The sequence below is a fragment of the Trichechus manatus genome, unplaced genomic scaffold (assembly GCF_000243295.1).
Source record: "Trichechus manatus latirostris isolate Lorelei unplaced genomic scaffold, TriManLat1.0 scaffold00184, whole genome shotgun sequence".
NCBI classification, from domain to species: Eukaryota; Metazoa; Chordata; class Mammalia; order Sirenia; family Trichechidae; genus Trichechus; species Trichechus manatus.
In genome coordinates this window covers 951039-973843 of record NW_004444120.1, presented here as the reverse complement: position 1 = coordinate 973843, position 22805 = coordinate 951039, and the positions used below count along the sequence as shown (strand labels likewise).

At 37.2% G+C, this 22805-nt stretch overlaps 1 protein-coding gene across 2 annotated transcripts in view; it reads left to right on the top strand.

Annotated features, from left to right (window-relative positions):
* LRP6 (LDL receptor related protein 6) overlaps positions 1-22805 on the top strand; it is a 142729-nt gene that overhangs the window by 102047 nt on the left and 17877 nt on the right. The window contains exons 8-17 of one of the 2 annotated variants that reach the window (XM_004387319.2): positions 1425-1641; positions 2229-2518; positions 3857-4083; positions 6048-6232; positions 6875-7201; positions 10083-10285; positions 12410-12621; positions 13507-13697; positions 19180-19389; positions 21404-21529. In XM_004387319.2, coding sequence (XP_004387376.1) covers positions 1425-1641; positions 2229-2518; positions 3857-4083; positions 6048-6232; positions 6875-7201; positions 10083-10285; positions 12410-12621; positions 13507-13697; positions 19180-19389; positions 21404-21529 — 2188 coding nt within the window. Of the gene's footprint in view, positions 1-1424; positions 1642-2228; positions 2519-3856; positions 4084-6047; positions 6233-6874; positions 7202-10082; positions 10286-12409; positions 12622-13506; positions 13698-19179; positions 19390-21403; positions 21530-22805 lie in introns of those variants that run through there. The other variant, XM_023741577.1, reaches the window with a different exon arrangement.

Here is a 22805-nt window from a genome sequence, read left to right as displayed (position 1 = left end):
TCTGGAAAATCTTCTCTGTCTCTTTGTCAGAATCCTTCTAATTCTTCAACATGTGTTCAAACCCTACCATTTCCTGACGTTTTCCCGGATTACCTGTAGGCCAGTGTGTGCGTGCGAGCGAGCGAGCGAGTGTGCACACGGGTGTGTTTACCTCCCCGGCTACATTGTAATCTCTTCGCTCAAAGGGACCCTGTTCTAAACCTCTCAGCGTTCATCCTAATGTCTTTCACAGTGATTTGCATGCAGTAAATACATTTATTACTGTTGCATTTTCTAGGGGGAGGGTGCTGGTAGACAAGCAAAAGTAGGTATCCCAATCAAAGTGTCAAACTCTTTGCTCCCTTTTGTTCATTTTATTTACTATATATCTAAGTAACAAAAGGAAACAATAAAAATGCAAGTAGGAAGTAGTAATGAGGCTGCAGCCCTATGGTTTTCTGCATCTTTGAGAACAAAAAATTAACGCGTGTGGTTGCAATGCCGGAGACAGAAAAGACACCTTTGCCACTTTTATGGAAATTGTTGGTGTATATAATGAGGATGTCAGAATGAAGTTGATAATTTTGCTATAGGGTAGTTGGAAAGAATAGGTACATCCTACTTTCTTGAAACTTAGTTGAAGAGGGTATCAAAATCAAACTCCAGGTACTTTTGTGATTATAACCTCAAGGCAATGAGAGATTTTACTGAGAGCCCTTTTACCTTTTTATTTTATTTAAACAAAAACAACAGAAATAAAAAACATGCTGAGTGGAAGGAGTCCTAAAAAAAAGACTTTAACTCTGTTTACAAACTCTGTGACCTTATACAAATCTCAGTTTCTTTAGATATAAGGAAGAAGAGCTCAAGATAAAATAAAATATTATTCAATAAAATATGTGATAAAATAGTATGTGTGAAGGTACATAATAATTTGAAAACTTATATACAAAATTGCCAAGGTGGTATTTTTAATTTTGACACAGTCATTTAATACAAGAGATCTTTACTAAATCTGAAAATAAAAATAAAAAAACCCCAAACCCATTGCCATTGAGTCAATTCCGACTCCTATCGACCCTATCGGACAGAGTAGAACTGCCCCATAGGATTTCCAAGGAGCAAATGGTGGATTCAAACTGCCGACCTTTTGGTTAGCAGCCTGAGCTCTTAACCACTTCACCACCAGCGTTCTAAGTCTAAAGTTGCCAAAAATTTTAGAAGGAAGGATAATAAGAGATTGGATAGAGGTCAAATATTGACTGTTGGAAATTATTTTCATTGAATTGGGGTATTTTAATTTTGTGAAAGCATTAAGGTAGGAATAACTAAGATGACTCTTGGATTTTGATGCAACAGGCAATTGGATCTGTCTTTTTTCGCATAGCTATGAAAGCTAAGTACACACCTTTTCCTCTTCCTTCTCTTTAAACTTAAACCTGAAGGTTATGAATACTGATGGCACTGGGAGACAAGTACTCGTAGAAGACAAAATCCCTCACATATTTGGGTTTACTTTGTTGGGTGACTATGTTTACTGGACTGACTGGCAGAGACGGAGCATCGAAAGAGTGCACAAAAGAAGTGCAGAGAGGGAAATCATCATAGATCAGCTGCCTGACCTCATGGGCCTGAAGGCCTCCAACGTTCATCGAATCATTGGTGAGTAATTCCAGAGCGCCCTAAGAGACAGAAGCTGGGAGTGAGGAGAGATGAAGACAGCAGTTTGTAAAACAATGTTGTAAATTGTTAAATGATGAGGATATTTAGGAGCTTTCTGGATCTCCCCTAAGGGTAACCCCCCCCCCACACACACACACACAAAAGAAAAATTGAGGTGACACAGAAATCATCTGTTAACCTTTTTAACAGGTTTGGGTCTTTTAAATGTTGGTTTAGTACTCTGGCTACACAGTTTCAGTTTAAGGGTTATACACACACACACACACACACATGCATACATACAAATTTCTTTATCAAAATAATTCAACCCTATTGTATGAATAATGTAATTTATTTGAAAGCTTTTACCATTGTTTTATTCCCTGTGTTTTACCACAGTATTCCCTGTATTTTATCAGTTTTATTCCTTGTTGTTTTATTCCTTATTGTGAGATTAGAACTGATATTTAGATTTGGGAGCAGACATAATCATAGGTCTTTGTGAACCAAATGCTTAGTCATTTTAAAGTGAAAATGTGTTGATTAGGTCAGTGTGTGTGCCCTTTTATAATTAATTCATCTTTTAGGTTCCAATCCCTGTGCTGAGGAAAATGGGGGATGTAGCCATCTTTGCCTCTACAGACCTCAGGGCCTGCGCTGTGCCTGCCCCATTGGCTTTGAACTCATCAGTGACATGAAGACCTGTATTGTCCCAGAGGCTTTCCTTTTGTTTTCCCGGAGAGCAGATATCAGGCGAATTTCTTTGGAAACTAACAATAATAATGTGGCCATTCCACTCACTGGTGTCAAAGAAGCTTCTGCTTTGGATTTTGATGTGACAGACAACCGAATTTACTGGACTGACATATCACTCAAGGTTAGCAAAGGACCTGGAACACTGAAACCGGGGCCTAAAAGGGGGGAGTTTATAGAATTTTTGAATTTCCATGCTATGACCCACCTCCCTCTTGTTTAACAGGCAAAATTCAACAAAAACCCTTAACTTTTTAAAGGAGGTCAAGGGAAAGGCCCATTCAGTAATTTATGTATTGTTAGGTACTTTTTCATGCAAGGTACATCGCTAAATCTGCAAGGCATAATCTTCCTATACCTGTACTTCCAATTGATGATAACATTTTCTGTCATTAGCTGAATAAGCAATTGTATGTTCTGTATATACAGCTTATAGAGGCTTGGCTCTCTATTTTAAACAAAGTTTTGGAGGCTAACTGAGGTAGAACAGTGCCATTTATGAGCTATAACATACCTTTATTTTCTTTTTCCTAGAATAAATATTGAAAAGGACAGTAAGGACAGTGGGAGAGAGGAGGCTCCTGACCAGAAAATGTGGGGAATAATCTTCTTCCAGATTGTTTTGGGCTTGCTTATTTAGATAACTTCTGTAAACTCTTGTCTGATATAATGCTTCAGAACATGAGACTTTGGAGCCAGACTTCAGATTCTAATGATGATCAGTAAAATCTGTTAAATGAGTGAACAAATAAAATAAATAACCTTTTCCAGCATAGCCTTCTGAGTTCCCTTATCTTGAAAATAGAGATAATACCTACCCTATAGGGCTCTTGTGAAGATTAAATGAGAAGATTTGTGTACACAAAGTGCTTAGGGCAGTATTTGACAAGAAACAGCTGTTGTTATTATTAGCTTGAAATATGATTATTTTTAAATATTTGGCATTTGAAACTACAGTAGTAATAAATGATAATGGTTATATATGTTTTATAAAGTGTAAGGTTGTTGAGATCTTGTCAAATTGACACAGTGACTTGGCATACTCTCATCCTTCAGAGAGTTGGTGAACAGTTAAAGAGTCTCCAACATTCTGGTCACGTCTTTTATGCTTGATGGCTAATTTTAAAAAGAAAAGTCATCCACCGTCTTAGTAGAATAAAATTTTATTTCTTAAGAGTTCTGAATTTGTCTTCCTGAATTGGCAGTAAAACTTGAGGTTACAGCTGCATTTATTAGAACCAGATAAAAGTTACCTCTTATCTTCATGCTCTAGGGTTGGCATTAGAGGTTGACATCAGTTTTTTTTGGTGCTTATAAAATATGTGAATTTTATTAAGAAACAGTATGCTGCTCGACTCTTTCACCATCTCCCCCACCCCCAACAAAACGAACCCAAAACTTCTTTCTGGATAGTGTTTTATATTTAAGCCATGTGACTTCGTTGTTAATCTTGTTTTTGCAGACCATCAGCAGAGCCTTTATGAATGGCAGTGCGCTGGAACACGTGGTAGAATTTGGCTTAGATTATCCAGAAGGCATGGCAGTAGACTGGCTTGGGAAGAACTTGTACTGGGCAGACACAGGAACTAATAGAATTGAGGTGTCAAAGCTGGATGGGCAGCACCGACAAGTTTTGGTGTGGAAAGACCTAGATAGTCCCAGAGCTCTTGCATTGGACCCTGCTGAAGGGTAAACAGCTTTGTGTTTTTGTTCTTTGAAACTACATTGTACATTTTGGGGAACATGGCCTAGTTACAGGGTTTATCTTCTTGATGCCTTAAGTAATGCTTATTGGGAATTTGACACCTAAAATGATAAATAGGCTTTATTTTAAAACCATTAATTTGAAATTTCACTGATCTTAAAATTAATAATTATTAGCTAAATTTTACTTTTACCATTAACACTGGGTGAAGAAAGATTAGGGAAGTGGGTGAATAATCAAAGATTACTAGTCATCATTTATATACTAAGTGAACAGCTTTTTTTTTTTTTTTTAGCCATTATCAATTAAAAATTTGCATGTACTCCCTCCCCAGTTAATACCAAATTCCAAACCTACCATAGTAAACCAGCGAAGCAGCATTGTGTGCTAATAAATAACTGCATTAAAGTTCCCTTTTATACTATTAATTGATTTAAAATGGTCAATTAGTTTGATCATTATTATTGACTTGGAGAAAGTGTGTTATTATAAGATAAAGTGTTTATTAAGAACATGACATGGTTTTCAAGGATAGGTGATTCTTCTTATAAGATTCAGCAAGTTTTAAAAAGCCAGCAACTAAAATATCTGAAATTTGAAGAAAAATTCAACCTTTAAAAGTGAAAGCCAGCAGTGTGAACATGTAAACATATTTGCCATATCTGTAATTGAAAATAGTTCCCCTGAAATCACCACATTAATTCTGTGATTAGCTAGCCATTCATGTAGTTAGAAGGCCATATCAAAGTCAGCTTCTCTGAGCTGACATATTGTGGTAGGATCATGGTGATCTCGACTCTAAGCATTAGTTGCCAGACAGTTAAATTTAGTAGGTGGGACTAAGCTCTCTAGTATATGTCACTGCTGGCAATTGTGACATTTCTCTCACAGTTGTTTCTCTTTAGCCCTTGTGGTGTGCACATGCCTGTCAACTGACAAATGTAAATGCAAACAAAGCCTGAGACCAGCTTTAATTTTCAGAAAAGCATGTTCATACATTGCTACCAAGTTAGCCATCAGCTGACAGACTGATGAGTGAATATTCGTCCTCGGGTATTTGATGCAAGCTGGCGTGTAGAGTGCTTTCCTAGTCTCTAAACTAGCACCTTACTAGTTTAGTTGAAAGGCCATTTGACGATGGATTAGGATTCCAGTTCTAGCTCTGTAATGTATCTAGCTCTAAGACATTAAACAAACCATTCACATTTCTCTTAGTGCTTTGACCTCATCTGTAAAAAGCCTGTGCCGTAGGGCTGCTCAAAGCTTAGAGTGAAATACTTGAAAAGGTAAAATAAAAGCAAAACAGTCTTCTGAAATTTCACAGGGGTTGCAGTAGCCGTGTTCACTGCCCAGCTGACACACATCAAATGGTGGTTCACTGGTCTTACTCATACATACGTCCCATCGGACCATGTGACCAAATACATTTTCAGACTTTGCTTTTGACTTCAGTTAAAGGCCACTGTTTATTTTTACCTTTGATGTACTTCTGCAGCTTATTTATGGAGAGAGTTGATTACATAAGTTGAAAAGTAAGTTCAGCAGTTTAAGTTATTTGTATTGAGAAATATATAAAGACTTTTTTTCAGAAGTAAATCAGATTCTGAGATCAGAGCTTCAATCCATTGCTTTCTTTTGAATATTAGTTTTATAAATGTAAGTGCTGCAATAAGGAAATCACTGATTTGTTTCCAGTTCCTAGGGTTTGGATGGAACAAATTCATTGGAAAAACTAAGGAAAGCTGACTCACTTCCTTTTTGGGATATATGAAAAAATATTCAGTGGAAGGTGCCAAAACAATTGAAAAAGTGTAGGCGTGATTTTGTTTTACCCAGTTCCTTTACTTAGAATATATTTTCTTAAAATTTATTTAGTTACTATGCATGAATATGACCCTTCCCTAAATTACAAAAGTGAAATGTTAAATATTCGTTGTTTTGAATTTAGATTTATGTATTGGACTGAATGGGGTGGAAAACCTAAGATAGACAGAGCTGCTATGGATGGAAGTGAACGTACTACATTAGTTCCAAATGTGGGACGGGCAAATGGCCTAACTATTGATTATGCTAAAAGAAGGCTTTATTGGACAGACCTGGATACCAACTTAATAGAATCTTCAAATATGCTTGGTAAGCTGTACTACTTTTTATTCAAACACATAGTATATTTTTCTTTTTATGTAAAAGTCAGTGACTCTTATTCACCATTGGTTAGATACTGTTAATCTTCATATGGCAGTCTAGATTCTTCCCCTTGTTTTGGAATTATGTCCTGTTTTTTTGTTGTTAATAGTGGACCAGATTCTTTAATTCACGTCTTTTTATTATGTGGAGATTTCATTTTTATTGTTTTTTTTGTTATGAAATTTATAACTCTCTAGAAAATTCCTGAAGTGACTTTTTGTACCAATAAAAACATACACACTTCCATCTTTTTATGTAAGGAAGAAGAAAAGTTGAACGATAGACCCCTGTGTAGAGAATAAAAACAAATAGGCCGTTTGCAGGAGTTTAAACAAATTCAGTGATTTATAGCAAGAATATAAGCTTGAGGCGTGGGGGGTCAGACAGCAGATGGATTGATTTCAGAGGACTGGTCTCATTTTAGAATTGCTTTTCAATGAATTGTTCTTTTTTTCAAAGTTGTTTGCAAATGTAATGTTTTACATGTTTAAAAATGTTTTTTCCTTTGTTTTTGCCATTAAGACACTTGAATTCTCACCGTATTTCATCCCTCTGCTTCTCCCCTGTCTGCTACTTTTCTAAAAATAGGACTCAACCGTGAAGTTATAGCAGATGATTTGCCTCATCCATTTGGCTTAACTCAGTACCAGGATTACATCTACTGGACGGACTGGAGCCGACGCAGCATTGAGCGTGCCAATAAAACCAGTGGCCAGAACCGCACGATCATTCAGGGCCATTTGGATTATGTGATGGACATCCTCGTCTTTCACTCCTCTCGGCAGGCAGGATGGAACGAGTGTGCCTCCAGCAATGGGCACTGCTCCCACCTCTGCCTGGCTGTGCCAGTTGGAGGTTTTGTTTGTGGATGCCCAGCCCACTACTCTCTTAATACCGACAACAGAACTTGTAGTGGTAAGCTGTATTTCCCCCCAAAGCAAGCTAGAATTAGAGGAGAAAGCAGCATTTTATAAACACCATAGTTCATGGTCTTTCTAGAATAAAAAGTTGCAGAAGTCCAGAAATGATTTATTTAGCAAGTGGAGAGAGCTGAAGGAGAGGAGGGAATGCAAGTTTTTGTTATTTAATATTTGCTTGGTGGTAGCAACTTGATGTTCTGGGAAAATTAAATCTTTTACCCTTGGGCATTAAACATTTAGTATAGTGAAATTTGCATAGCTTCATAACATAGTTTATAAAGAAAATGTTCTACATTCTACCTTGGTGAGTAGCATCTGGGGTCTTAGAAGCCTGTGAGCAGCCATCTAAGATACTCCACTTGTCTCGCTCGTTTGGGAGCAAGGGAGAATGAAGAAAACTAGAGACACAAGGGAAAGATTAGTCCAAAGGACTAATGGACCACAACTACCACGGCCTCCACCAGACTGAGTCCAATACAGCTAGCTGGAACCCAGCTACCACCAACTGCTCTGATAGGGATCACAACAGAGGGTCCTGGACAGAGCTGGAGAAAAATGTAGAACAAAATTCTAACTCACAAAAAAAGACCAGACTTACTGGCCTTACAGAGACTGGAGAAACCCTGTGAGTATGGCTGCCCGACACCCTTTTAGCTCAGTAATGAAGTCACTCCCAAGGATTAGACAGCCCCATAAAACAAAACAAGACTACTGGGGCACAACAGCCCAGGGACAAGGACTAGAAGGCAGGAGGAGACAGGAAAGCTGGTAATAGGGAACCCAGGGTTGAGAAGGGACAGTGTTGACATGTCATGGGGTTGTTAACCAATGTCATAAAACAATATGTATACTGTGTGTTTAATGAGAAACTACTTGTTCTGTAAACCTTCATCTAAAATATAATTGAAAAAAAAAAAAAAGACCAAACTTAAAAGAAAAATTTGCATAGCTTCATTGAGAAAGAGAGAGAATACACATGTGTGCTCTGTGCATGGTAATTAATATTTATTATAAAGGAAGAGAAGAGCAACAGAAACAGTACAACAAAGAGAATCCCCAAGTTTTTCTGTTGGGCCATGAAACAGATCCCTTTATCCCAGAACACAGCCTCCTTATCCTTTGATGTGCATGGAATAAGGCAAAGGGCAAAAACTTAAGTGTGTAAGAGGCCAGGCAGAAAATGCTATGAGAAAAATCAGCCCAGTATAAAACAATAGTCGGTATCTGGAAGAACTAGCGAGCACATGCTCTGAACATAGTGGGCAGCTGCTGCTTAACCCCAGCTAGTGGTATTAGATCTTCCCAACCAGTCATTTGTTTATTTTTTTGCCCCCAAATCTCCTGATTTTTAAGTACTGGCAAATAATTCACATTAAAATAACAAAAAACATTTTACTAGCACAATAACAACAAAACGCTGAATGTAACAAACAAAACATTGTTGACTTGGGGAAGCCTGCTTTCTTACCTGAATATGTATGAAGGCCGATGTCTTGGTGGATAGACAAGAACAAATTGATAGATACTGATAAAGAAATAGGTAGAGATTAGATCACCCTGAATAGATTCATGGGAGAGAAGTAGGGTGTGAGTCAGTAGGGTAGAAGGTAACAAAGTGCAGCTTAGCAGCAAAGTAGAATTTTTTTTTTGGGAAAATATAAATACAAGGTTTGTTATGAGGATTAGAGATAATAAACAGAAGCATCTAACCCAATGTTTGGCACATATTAGAGACTCACTAAATAGTATCTGTTATTGTTAGCTTTTTTGTAATTTTTACCTGCTCCACCTTCCCACAGTTTTACACACAAAGCAAAATAAAGTCTATATCTGCAATCCATGAGGGTTTAATTCCTATTAATACCAAGTTTCTTACTGCTGTTACTGATAATAATAGACAATAGTTAGTTTACTCTACATTTATGTAATGCCTTACAGTTTTTAAGATATTGTAAAATTCTTATAGTAGCTTAATGAGAGCAACAAGATAGATATAACCTTGATTTTACAGTTGGTTAAACTTTGACCTGGGGGGTAGGGGCGTCCAATGACTTAGTTAAGATGAAATGACTAGATAGTGAGCGAACTGAAACAAAAACCAGTCCTAAAGCTTGTTTTGACCTTGCAAACCTAGTCTTCCTGCCACTGAACACGTGTCAGAACAGGTTAAGGAAGAACAGAGTTATTCACTTGGTAGACTAGAAAAGCTCTGTATATCGTCAGCAAATGCCTCAGTGTCTTAGTTACCTACTTACTGCTGCTGTAGCACAAATACCACAGGTGGGTGGCTTTAAAGACAGAAATTTATTTTCTTACATTTCTGAAGGCTAAAAGTCCAAATCTGATTTCAGCCATGTTGATTCCTTCCTTGTCAGTATTCCCAGGTGTTCTTTGGTTCGTTGGCTTCCTCACATAGTGTCCGTCTTCCCCCTGTTTGTGTCTTTTGGTCTTTTTATAACTCAGAAGTGATTAGGCTTAGGATCCATCCTGTACTGGTATGACTTCATTTATGGCTTCATTAAGATAACAAAAGAAAGCCCTATATTTAAACAGGATCACATCAGCACGTATTTTGTGCAGCACAGTTCAGTCCATAACATCAGTGAAGTTAAGTCTTGTATCTTTGTGGACAAGATGGAGAAAAGTAGGCTGGTGACTGTATCATTGAGTAAATTTCTAACTGGTTGGTTAACCAGAGTGCTAATTAGGTCACTCTGAGGAGAGTTTTGAGAAGCTTGCCATAGGGTTCTGTCCTCAGCTTTATCTCTTCATCCTCTACGTCTGTTGTATATGAGTGCATACAGGCTGATCAAATCTATGGGTGACACAGAACTTAGAATAACTGGATTTCAGATTTGCTTTTTCCTTTCTTTAAGCTCCTACCACTTTCCTGCTCTTCAGTCAAAAGAGTGCCATCAACCGGATGGTGATTGATGAACAACAGAGCCCTGACATCATCCTTCCTATCCATAGCCTTCGGAATGTCCGGGCCATTGACTATGACCCACTGGACAAGCAGCTCTACTGGATTGACTCACGACAGAACATGATTCGAAAGGCCCAAGAAGATGGCAGCCAGGTAATTCAGGGCTCAGTTCAAAGTCCACTTCTGCATAATAACTGGGCTAACCAACTGTCCTGTTTCACTTAAGTCTTGACTTTGCTATATGTGTGGGAGTACGGGGGTGTCCAAACTGAAACTCTGTACCTAGTAGCCTTTTTTTACTGTTTTCTTGAGTAAACAATTGTTTGATGATGATATAAAAATGAAAATTATATCAGCAAAGCTTATGCTTTTGTCATTGTCACTCTCATCCATTTATATAGTATTTTTTCATTATGGTTCCATTTGTGTGGAATATTGGAAGCATTGAAATCAGATAGACCTTGGTTTTAAGCCCAGAGCTGTTGCTCACTAGGATTCTTATGAACATTTGATCTGAAAGGAATGTAAAGCACACAGACCAGTACCTGCAGCATAGAAGGAGCTCAATAAATAACAGTTATATTACTAATTAACTATTGTTTAGAAGGTTCAAAGGATAAGAAACATATAGCAAAGTCTCAGTAAAATTAAAAACATCTAGTGCGTGTTACCATTGGTTCAGTGGTTTTTTTCCTTTTTCTTTTGTAAATACTGTTTGGTGACTGTGGGATGGGAATGAAAATATTATTAATAAATCTTATCTATGCTTACATATCAGTCATGGCTCTGCATACTACTGTCCATTCTTTGCTTTCTTTCTGTGGTCAAGTGGTGTTAGGCTGGGATTACTATAAATAATTTGCTGTCTTCCTTATAGCAATGATGTTAAGTTGGATTTTGAATGTATTAAAATTTAGGGAGATTAGGTTACTATTTTTTTACTGTGTTTTATCTCACAATAAAGAGCAAGGAAGTTAAATATTTAGGGCTGCTGAGGGATCATTAGAGGTAGTCATAGAGGTATATTGTAGATGCACCATACACTATATAGGCCAGGACCAATGAACTGATAACTAGTAGATGGAAATCATACCAAAACCAAAAACCAAACCCATTATCGTAGAGTCGATTCTGACTTATAGGGACCCTGTAGGACAGACTAGAACTGCCCCATAATGTCTCCAAGGAGCTGCTGGTGGATTCGAACTGCCGACCTTTTTGTTAGCAGCTGTAGCTCTTACCCACTGCACCACCAGGGAAATTATAACCAAAAGAACCAAACTCACTGCCGTTGAGTTGATTTCAACTCATTGCGACCCCCTAGGGTTTCCAAGGCTGTAAATCTCTGTGGAAGCAGACTGCCACATCTTTCTCCCACGGAGCCGCTGGCGGTTTTGAACCACCAGCCTTTTGGTTAGAAGTCGATTGCTTTAACCACTGTGCCACCAGGGCTCCTTAGGGAAATTACAGCTATTATTACATAGCTAAGGGCATGACAAATAAATTGAGTAACTTCATTAAGGAATATGTGACCTAAAAGATGTCGAGTAAATGAAATGCAATTTATTCAATAGAACAGGTGGACAAAGCCCCTCTTTTTACCTGGCTTTGTAAATATCTTTTTTTTTTTTTTTTTTAAATGGATTTGAGGGCCAGAGAAAAAGGTGATTGATAGATGTGGTTTTGTATCTTTAACTAATTACTGTTGTCTTTAGAGCAGGGTTTCTCAACCTCAGTGCTGTTGATGATTTGGTCTGGATAATTCTTTGCTGTAGGAAGCTGTTGTGTGCATTGTAGGATGGTTAGCAGCATCCCTGGTCTCTGCCCACTAGATAACCAGTTATATTCCCAGAGTCATGACAATCTAAAATGTCTCCAAACATGGTCACATGCCCCTGGGTGTCAGAATCACCCCCGGTTGAGAATCTCTGCCATACAGGTATTACTAGGTTCTGATCTAGCCATAGTTGTTTCCAGCTCATAGGCGACAGCTGCTACCTTCTCATTCCCGTTTCTAATCAAGGCACTGTCAGATTCCTGGAGCACGTAATATGGCCTCAGCTCTCTTCCACCCCATGTCATAATAACTAAAGGGAACATTTGAGATGCATGTTAACAAAGAAATACATTATCCATAAAAATGTGCATCACTAAGAAGTGTCCCTTGTTCACTTCCTTCTCAGGTATGTGACCACATAAGCAGTGTGAGTAATTGTTTCAGGGCTGTCTGGCTTGGAGTCTGATTTTTTATGTGTGTGTGTCTTTTTCTTTCTGCAGAGCTTTACTGTGGTTGTGAGCTCAGTTCCCAGTCAGAACCTAGAAATACAGCCCTATGACCTCAGCATTGATATTTATAGTCGCTACATCTACTGGACTTGTGAGGCCACCAATGTCATTAATGTCACAAGATTAGATGGTCGATCAGTCGGAGTGGTGCTAAAAGGAGAGCAAGACAGACCTCGAGCCATTGTGGTAAACCCAGAGAAAGGGTATGTTACTAAAGGGGCATCAGGCGTCTTGGCATCTGAGACCCTCTTAACCTTCCTTTTCAGCCAATTATTTATCTTTAAGCACCCTGTGTTCCAGTGAACAGCTTGATACTCTCCATCCACCTACCTCTACATTTTTCTATATCCTTGCTTGTACTTTCTCTGGTTTCACTGCCTAGAGTTTCCTTTCTTGGTCACTATTGCTTTAGTTCTAAATTCTACCCACACTTCTAGGACTATTTCAGTTGCCAAATCCTCCCATGAAGTTTTCCTTGATCTACCTCACCCCCAGCTAGATGTGATTTCCCCCTCCCTGAATAGCTAGCATTCTGTGTCTGTGCCTCTCTACTTGGCCCTTGCTGGTTTACCTTATACTTAGCTATTTTCAGTCTTAAATTCCCTACTAAACTTTAGGTCCTTTATGACAAGAACTAATTTATCTTTTTTCGTTTAATTCAGAGCTTTGCATTTAGTAAATACTCAGTACTTAATTGTATCTGAATGAATGATACTGAAATCAAGGAAGGTGGCTTACTTCAAAAGAGTTACAGGGAAGGGATAAAATCCAGAAGTTAAATATAAGGGATAATTTATATATGGCTTATTTTTAGTTACTAAATGGGCTAATTAGAAAAGGAATTTTAAATTTTGTATCCAGGTCTCTTTGGCCACTGCTTTGAATTTATTATGTTATTCCTAAAGCATAGATGTTCCTGTGTTTAACACTTTGTTTTATTAAAGTTAGGTCTCTAAGAACCTCTCTCTGTAATTTGGAATAAGCTTTTAAAATATTATTTTATCTCCATTTGTCTTAATTAAGAAGAATATTCTCATTTTATATAGTTTCTTGCTTTGGTAACTTATTGTTCCCTTCTTTTTCTTCAGGTATATGTATTTTACCAATCTTCAGGAAAGGTCTCCCAAAATTGAACGAGCTGCTTTGGATGGAACAGAACGGGAGGTCCTCTTTTTCAGTGGCTTAAGTAAACCAATTGCTTTAGCACTTGACAGCAGGTTGGGCAAGCTCTTTTGGGCTGATTCAGATCTCCGACGAATTGAAAGCAGTGATCTCTCAGGTACCCAAGAAAAGTGTTTCCTTGATATTAAAATGATTCATCAAATACATTTGTGTTTTTCTTGCATTGTATTATTTTTGTATTGGAGCCTTGGTGGCACAGTGGTTAAGAGCTCGGCTGCTAACCGAAAGGTTGGCAGTTCGAATCCACTAACTGCTCCTTGGAAACCCTACAGGGCAGTTCTACTGTGTCCTATAGGGTCACTATGAGTCGGTATCAACTTGATGGCAGTGGGTTTGGTTTTGTGGTTCGGTTTATGGAAGGCAGTTTTCCAGTAACAGTCAAAATTTGAACCATGTGTTTCCTTTGATCTGGCAGTCTCCTTTTGGGTAGCTGTCTTATACTGACTGAAGTGTACAGAGTGTTCACTGAGTGTTATTTGTAATAGTCTTATCACAGAGAAATACTTTCTAATTTATCTAGTGTATGGAAGATTTCAGTAGTTCAAAAGAATGAGGTAGATCTGTGTACACTGACATAGAAGGATGAATGAAAAAATTAAGTTACACAACGTTTATTTGAAGATCCAATTTTGTTTAAAGTTTACAGTGATAGGTATATGAATATGGAGTCTCTGGATGGTGTAAATGGTTAATGCGCTCAGCTGCTAATTGAAAGCTTGGAGGTTCGAGTTCACCCCACCCAGAGGCACCTCAGAGGAAAGACCTAGCAATCTACTTCTGAAAAATGAGCTATTGAAAACCCTATGGAGCACGGTTCTACTCTGACACACATGGGGTCACCATGAGTCAGAATTAAATTAACCGCAATTGGGTTGGTTTTTCGTTGTTATTGTTGTTTTAAATGTATATGTATACTGTGAAGAAACAATATGGGTATATATGTGTCATGGGTTGAATTGTGTCCCCCAAAAATACCTGTCAACTTGGCTAGGTCATGATTCCCAGCATTGTATGATTGTCTACCATTTTATCATGTGATATAATTTCCCTGTGTGTTGTAAATTCTGTCACTATGATGTAATAAGATGAATTAGCGGCAGTTATATTGATGAGATCTACAAGATTATATAGTGTCTTAAGCCAGTCTCTTTTGAGATATAAAAGAGAGAAGTGAGCAGAGAGACAGGGGGACCTCATACCAGCAAGAAAACAGTGCCGGGAGCAGAGCGCATCCTTTGGACCTGATGTTCCTGCGCAGAGATGCTCCCAGACCAAGGCAAGACTGATGCATCACAAGGACCTTCTTCCAGAGCTGACAGAAAGAGAAAGCCTTCCCCGGGAGCCTGCGCCCTGAGTTCGGACTTCTAGCCTACTGGACTGTGAGAGAATAAACTTCTCTTTGCTAAAGCCATTCACTTGTGATATTTGTGTTATGGCAGCACGAGATAACCAAGACAATATGTTTGTGTGTTCCTTGAGAAATAGGTTAACCTACTAATGTTGTTGTTAGGTGCCGTCAAATCGATTTTCGACTCATAGCAACCCCGTGTGACAGAGTAGAACTGCCCCATAGGATTTTCTAGGCTTCAGTCTTTACAGGAGCAGATCACAAGGTCTTTTCTCCCACGGAGCCACTGGGTGGGTTCAGACCGCCAACGTTTCAGTTAATAGCCAAGCACTTAACTGTTACGCCAGAGTGCTTATTCTGTGTTACTTGAATTTTCATGTTTGAATACATTTATAAATTTGTAAAAACTAAAAAAAAAAAAAAAAAGAAGTCTGTCTTCAGGTTTAAATGATCCCTTTCATTATGCCTTTATGTATCATATGCACGTGCCTGGGATGGCATATTTTTCCCTGCATCTGACCACCTATGTCTCATCTACCTCCTCTAATTTGTGCGATAGTTTTGCCAGTTTTCTAACTCTTTTATTATTGTTGGACATACTTTTCCTTTGTTCCTTCTCTCGCTTTCTCTTCAAATGTGATTTGTTGTTGTGAAAGCAACGTATTCATTAAAGACAATTTAGAACATAAAACCCATCCAAAGTGCTGTCGCTATTAACATGCTAGTGAGTTCACTTCCGTGTTTGTCTATGCTTTTTTTTAATATAATCCTTAATTATGAAATGGTTCAAACATGCAACAAGTATAGAGTACCTACCATTCAAATTTGTTAAATCTTAGTGTTTGGCCATATCTGCTTTTGGACCTCCCTTCCTCCCTCCTTCCTTTGAAAGAAAACGTTATAGAGACTTTTGAAGCTCTGTGTACCCTTCTTTAATTCTGTTCTCCTCCCTCTCTTCCCCAGAGGTAACATGTTTTTCTTTTATTGTTGTAAATATATCCCAGAGGTAATTTTTTATATTTTTCATTGCTGTGCATGTTTTGTTGTGTGTGTATTTTTTACCATATATACACACATAGTTATACACTCTTTAAACTTAATGTAAATAGTCTCACACTATATGCATTATCCTGCAGCTTTCTTATTTCAGAAGTATCATGGTTTTGAGATAATTCATGTTGATCCACAAATCCATGTCATTTATTTTCAATGCTAAATAATAGGTCATTGTATGACTATTCTGCCGTTTTCTCTATTCTGCTTTCCAACTAAACAGTTTTCAGTTTTTTGCTGTCAAAAACAGTGCTGTAGTGACTATTTCTGTGCACCCATGTGAACATTTCTCTGTGGCCTAAAGCTAGTAGCGGAATTGCTGTATAATATGGTATGTGTATATACTCAACTAGATTTGTCTCGCCTGCTTTATAAAGAGATGGTACCAGTTTAAAGTCTCTACCACCAGTACGTGAGAGTTGCCATACCAGCACTTGGTATGGTCAGACTTCTAAGTTTTTACCAATCCAGTAGTTTTAAATAGATGTCTCAGGGTTTAAAGCATTTGCATTTCCCTGTTTACTGTTAAAGTTTAACAAAATGTTTTCTGTGTGTATTGTTCATTCATGTTTTCTCTTCTGTGAATTGCTGTTCATGGTCTTTGCCCATTGTTCTCTTTCTGGTTTCCAGATACTCTTTATGTATTCAGAATATTAATCCGTTATCAAGTTACATATATATTGGAGAATTCCCATGTTAAGAAATTCATTCTTTTCATTCATGAACATGGTGTATCTCTTCATTTATTCAGGTTGTTTAATAATGTTTAGTACATCTGTATAGTTCTCTCTGTAGTGGTCTCTGCTTGGTTTGCGGATTTGTTAGTGTTTTCTTTTGTTTGTGGTGTAAGGAATCCAGCTTGTTTTGTCCATATAGTGAGTCAGTTTTTCAATACCATTTGCTAAACAATCCACCTTCCCCATTGTTTTAAGATGCTCTCTTTATTATGTATGAGATTCTTGTACATATGTGAGTCTATTTCTTGGTTCTGTTGCGTGAATCTGTTACTGTGACGTGGATCTGTTAGCCCATTTCTGTGCCTTTACCGTGCTGGTTTCCTGAGGTAAATCCAGCTTGTTTATGATTCATTTTTTATGCATTGCCAAATTTGGCTTAATAGGGAGATTGGCTTAAAATTTTCCATTCTTAAGCCATTTTTGCTTCCCGTATCAAAGTTATATTGTTGCAGTTACATGCGTCGAGTCGATTGCGACTCATAGCGACCCTATATGACAGAGTAGAACTGTCCTGTAGGGTTCCTAGGCTGTAGTCTTTTCGGGAGCAGACTGCCAGGTCTTTTCTCCCGATTAGGTTCTTAAAATATATTAGAGAGTATTTCCCATTTTTTTCTAATCTCTAAACTTTTGCCACATTTGATTTATTATAGTCTCTCTGTATATACATATGTATACACATATACATACATATACATACTCAGTTTTTAATCATTTGAAAGTAGGTTATATGCATAATGCCCCATTATCAATATTCCTTCAGTGTGTATTTCCTAAGTACAAGAATATTCTCTTACATGTTCATAGTATAGTTACAATTTCAGGAAATTTAATATAAGTATAATACTTTAATCTATAGTCCATATCCCAGTTTCATTCCTTTGCAGCAATTTATTTCCAGTCTAGAATCATGTTCTAGATTTACTTGTCATGTACATTTAGTCTTCTTTCATAAAGAACAGTTCCTCAGCCTTTCATCTTTCACACTATTGACATTTTTCAAGAATAAAAGCCAGTTATTTTACAAATGTCTCTAAATTTTGGTTTTCTGTTGTTTTCTTATGATTAAATTTAAGATATTTATAAATGACATCATATCTTAGAGTTGGGGAAGAGAGGTAGATTTTTAACAAATGAATCCGTTTTTTAATGTCTAGAGGTCTAATCGGGTGTTTAATTTTTTACACGGATTTTGATGATTTTTTAACCTAGGAAATCGCCTGTTTTCCTCTCCATCTTCAAAATTCTTGGCATGTATTTCATGGTGTTCTTACTTGTTGAATTACAACAAACTTCTAAGTAGAAGTGCAGAAACTCTTGTGTTCAGCTTGATCAATCATTACAAAATGAAAACCACCTTCCAGATCAAGAAATAGATTATTAGCAGCATCCTGAAGGTCCCTCCTTCGCTCTCTTCCCTTTTTTCCATAGATAATCACTATCCTGACTTCCTAACACCATGGGTTAGTTTTGCTTGTCTGTCATAATTGATTGTAGTAGAGTTTTAGGAGGGAGCATAAATAAACTTGTGTTTAATCCACCATGGATCTGAATGTTGACTTAGGTAATGCCTTCCAATTAGCAATATTTCTTCACTTTTTTCCATTTATTTAAATTCAGCTTTATCTTTTCTTCTTTCATGGAACTTTTCCCTGGTATTCCTGAAATATAAGCTAATGTTTTTCTTCGAATAAACTTATTACTTAGGAATGAAAACTTTCTTTAGATATTTGAAGGACTGTTATGAAGAAGAAGGAAGGAAGGAAGGAATATGTTTTTCTCCTTGAATGATGGCAAAGCTGTGGGGGAAGGGGTGGTACAGATTTTAGCCCATTTAAGAACTTTTTCACTGTCCAACAAAAGAGTCTGAATGCCTCTTCGGACTCTGGATGGCTCTATGTCTGGGATATTGTAGAAAGAATTCTTACCTTGGGGTGAAGGTTGAACCAAGTAACCTCTGAGTGAGTTATTTTTCTAAACTGTGTTCTGAGAAGCCGAGTAAGGTGGGTGCCTCAGGTGTACTCACAGAGTGGGGGAGGTCAAATAGAGCTCTGAGCCTACCCCCACTGCTTCATCAAGAGACGCCCCGCCCCATCTTAATCCTTTATGTTAGAGCTTTTCATAAGGTTTAATTTGAAAAATGGACCCTGCTAAAATAATATTTGAAAACTGCTCCTTTCAGTTCTTTTCTGCATTTCTATACACTAGAGTATTTACTGTATATTGGGCACTTATTTGCACTTGATTATATCATGTCCAGTTTATTACCTAATTTATGGTGTGTGTATATCTTTTCTTCTCAGCATGATTTTTAAGTTTTGTGATACAGAGCTTATCATATTCTCTTTTGTAGTACTTTTAGAATCTAGCTAGTATTCAGGAAATAGTTGAATGTATGACTTGACCCATGTGAATCATTTTTGTTGAATGTCTCCTTTTCCAAGGTGCCAACCGGATAGTATTGGAAGACTCCAATATCTTGCAGCCTGTGGGACTGACTGTGTTTGAAAATTGGCTATATTGGATTGATAAGCAGCAGCAAATGATTGAAAAAATTGACATGATGGGTCGAGAAGGTAGAACCAAAGTCCAGGCTCGCATTGCCCAGCTTAGTGACATTCATGCAGTAAAGGAGCTGAACCTTCACGAGTACAGTAAGTCATGATGGGACGCTGCTAGTTGGAGGACTTAGAGTTTACTGAAAGAAGTCAAGACAATTTTGTTCTTTTCTGTCTTTTTATCTCTGTGATCAAGATTTTCATGTACTTTTAGCTTTGCCTTTTTTTTTTTTAATATGAAAATCATCCGATAGCTTTTCCAAATTCGACATCTTCTCATAAACCAGGAATCAAGGAGAGGAAGTTGAAATGTTGCCCAGGTCTGACAAAGACTCTCCTTCTGGTGCCTTCCTCTGTCCTCCTCCAGTGCCTTTGAGAACCGCCAACATAAAGCTTTTGTTTGTTTCTTTTCTTCCGTCTGCAATCCTGTAGTTGGAGCAGAAATTAAAATTTTATTTATTTAATGATGAATGTAGTTATCATGGATTAACCTTAGTCTTAAAACAAACTAAAAAAAATGAGTGTGTAAACTTGGGCTTGTTTTTTTTTCCTCTTGGATAAATTTTTCAATTCCTGGCTTAGACAAATAGCCATGAAGTTATTTTTTTGTTGTTGTTCTTTTTTTTTTTTTTGTAGATTTCACGAATCATCGTGACCTAGTTTCTTATTAGTATATGTCTGTCATCAAAAATACCCTCCCAGCAATCGCTATTACAGGTCATACATGATGGTGCCAGGAATGCTAATGTTAACTAGAGGACTAGAGAGAGAACTGTTGAAACTCCTTAACTTCTCAGCACAATGCTTTCAAATCAAATTGAAGAGTGAAAGGAGAATAGAGGAATGAGAGCACCATTGTTCCATTTAAGTGTTCATTATATTGCCACTGTTCATGAGCTTAGAAGTAAAGTTAGAGGTATTTGAGAATTAGAAATTTAGAATTGTTGTCGTTCTAAGTTATGACAAGTAACTTATGCTGAACTGTTAATGGAAATAAAATGACATAATACCTAAGTTATTTATTCAGTGATATATGAATATTCTATTTCAGAAAATCCAGTGGAGGTTTTCAGAATTTCAGAGGGGATCTCCTTTTTAGAATTCATTTAAATATAGTTTTATATTTGGAAAAATATTTTTTGAAATTTCTAATATTAGAGACTGGAATTTTTGTTTCTTAAAAGTGTCACGGGATTAAAAAGTTAAGAAACAGCGTATAGGTTGTCTGTTCTCATACAGTAACTGATGTCTGTTTTGAGACATGTAGTACACTACATCTGTTCATTTGCAGATAGCTGGCTCCCTGCATCTCATTAACACAGATTGATGTTATTGTATGAGAGATGATAGATGGGTGACTACATTAGATGCTAATCCTTTGGGATGATAAATGTTAATTTGCTTTTAATACAAGTAGAAAATTAATAACAATGATTTCATTAAATGCAACTTGTGAAACAGATTTTGAAAAGTTGCCTGATGGTTTGTTTATTTAACTGAGCCCAAGTGTGAGGAAATTTGACATTTGTAGCATTACAGCAGTTTATCAAACTAATAATTTTGATTATCTCTAAATGGTTGAGTTCCAAGTGACTTTTTTTCTGCTAGTAGCCCTTTTAATTTTCAGGGAATTTCTCATTAAAATACACTTTTTGAGTAAAATCATCTTCTCTTTTTAGAAAGGTAGAATTGCTGAGTTAAAAATCTTGGGTATAGAAAAGTTTTTATATTTTAAACAGAATAATGTCCAGATCTCAAGATGCTCCCTAGTATGTTTATAGCAGTGTTTTAGATTCAGTGATCAGCTTTGCATACAAAAATCAATATGAGCTATACAATTACCTTGCTTAAAATATTGTAGATATAAATATATAAAAATACGTTATGAATATACATTTATGCCAGGCACTGGCAGCTAATCCTATTATAAGTATTTTATATTTATAAATTATTATTCCCATTTTCTTGTAGGTTGTGTGGGAACAGAGTAAAGAATCATATTGTGTAGAAATAAAGTTCATGCCAATTTTACATACGGTTTTCTTGGTAATTCAAATAATTGTTGGAAAGAATTTTGACAAGGTTGTGCCTCCCCCCTTTTAATTTGCAGGGCAGCATCCTTGTGCTCAGGATAATGGTGGCTGTTCACATATTTGCCTTGTAAAAGGGGATGGTACTACAAGGTGCTCTTGCCCTATGCACCTGGTTCTCCTTCAAGATGAGCTGTCTTGTGGAGGTAAACATGCTACAGATTTCTTGTACAAGCCTACATGCCAGTTAACATGTTCCGTATCTTACTTAGGACCAGGCACTGTTTCACTGTGTTGTGAGTCGGAATCGACTCGACGGCACCTGATAACAGCAACAACATATCTTATTCTAGCTTTCTATGATTTGACGGTGCATTTTTGCTATATCCTAACCTGATTGGTTGCTTATATTCTACATATCTGCACTGAACTAAGTTTTGAGTTATTCTAAGAGTGACTCCCTTGTGACAGGTGTAATCTAATCCTGGGACTAAAAAAGAAAATGCCCTTATTGGGAAAAACTCACACTATGAATGAGTATATTGCCTGAAAATGATGTAGATTCCCACCCTGCCCCTAAGAGGGTAACAAGGTGAATTAATTCTGCCTCTTATAATCTCCTTCCACTAGAGGCTAAATTCTGTCTGCGTGTGTATCCTTGTTGGGATGTATCCAGTGAAAACAATGCTTACCCTGTTAATCCTGACAATAAACCGTATCAACTTTGGCAGACGAGAAGATCAGATCAGTTGACGTTTTGGCGCCTTTTCAGACCTAGGGACTGTTGTTTAGCAGTATCTTCCTTTGAAGAAAGTCTGAAGCAATAGAATTTTTTGTTTTCAAGCAGATAGTTATAGGTGAGCATGTCAATTCTTAAGGAAAGGGAGAAGCCTAAAAATGTCACAGATTGTATCTACATTGCTGGCTCTTCTTTCTCCTTCTGATCCATAAATGTAGGCGCTCACTAAGACCTTGGTCGTCCGTTCTTTGTCTCGTGTGATGGTTTTCCAGAAACATTTCTTTTCTCAGTGTATCAACTATTACCTTCTTGCTGTTGCCTAGTATATTTCAATGTTCAATCCTATCTTTCTTTTCTTTTTATATTTTTAATTATAAATATGTATATATAATTTTTTAATTATAAAAGTAACACATGGCCATGCTTTTTAAAAATAAAATATGGAGGGATGGGAAATGAAATGTAAAAGTCTCCTTCCCCACTCCTGTGGAATCTCTCTCATTCCTAGAGAGGATAGGTGGTGGGTAGGTGGCTGCGTATATTCCCTTTGCGGTTTGAGTATAAATGAGGTCATGTTGTACTTAATGTTTTACATCTTTTTGTTTTTTTTCTTCACACTCAGCAATATACCTGAACATAAACCAGTTTACTTCTTCTTCCAGGCTTCCCTGTATTTGTCAGTAGCACCACATTCTGTACCCCTCACACCTGAAACCTAAAAGTCATCTTTATTATTCTGTTGG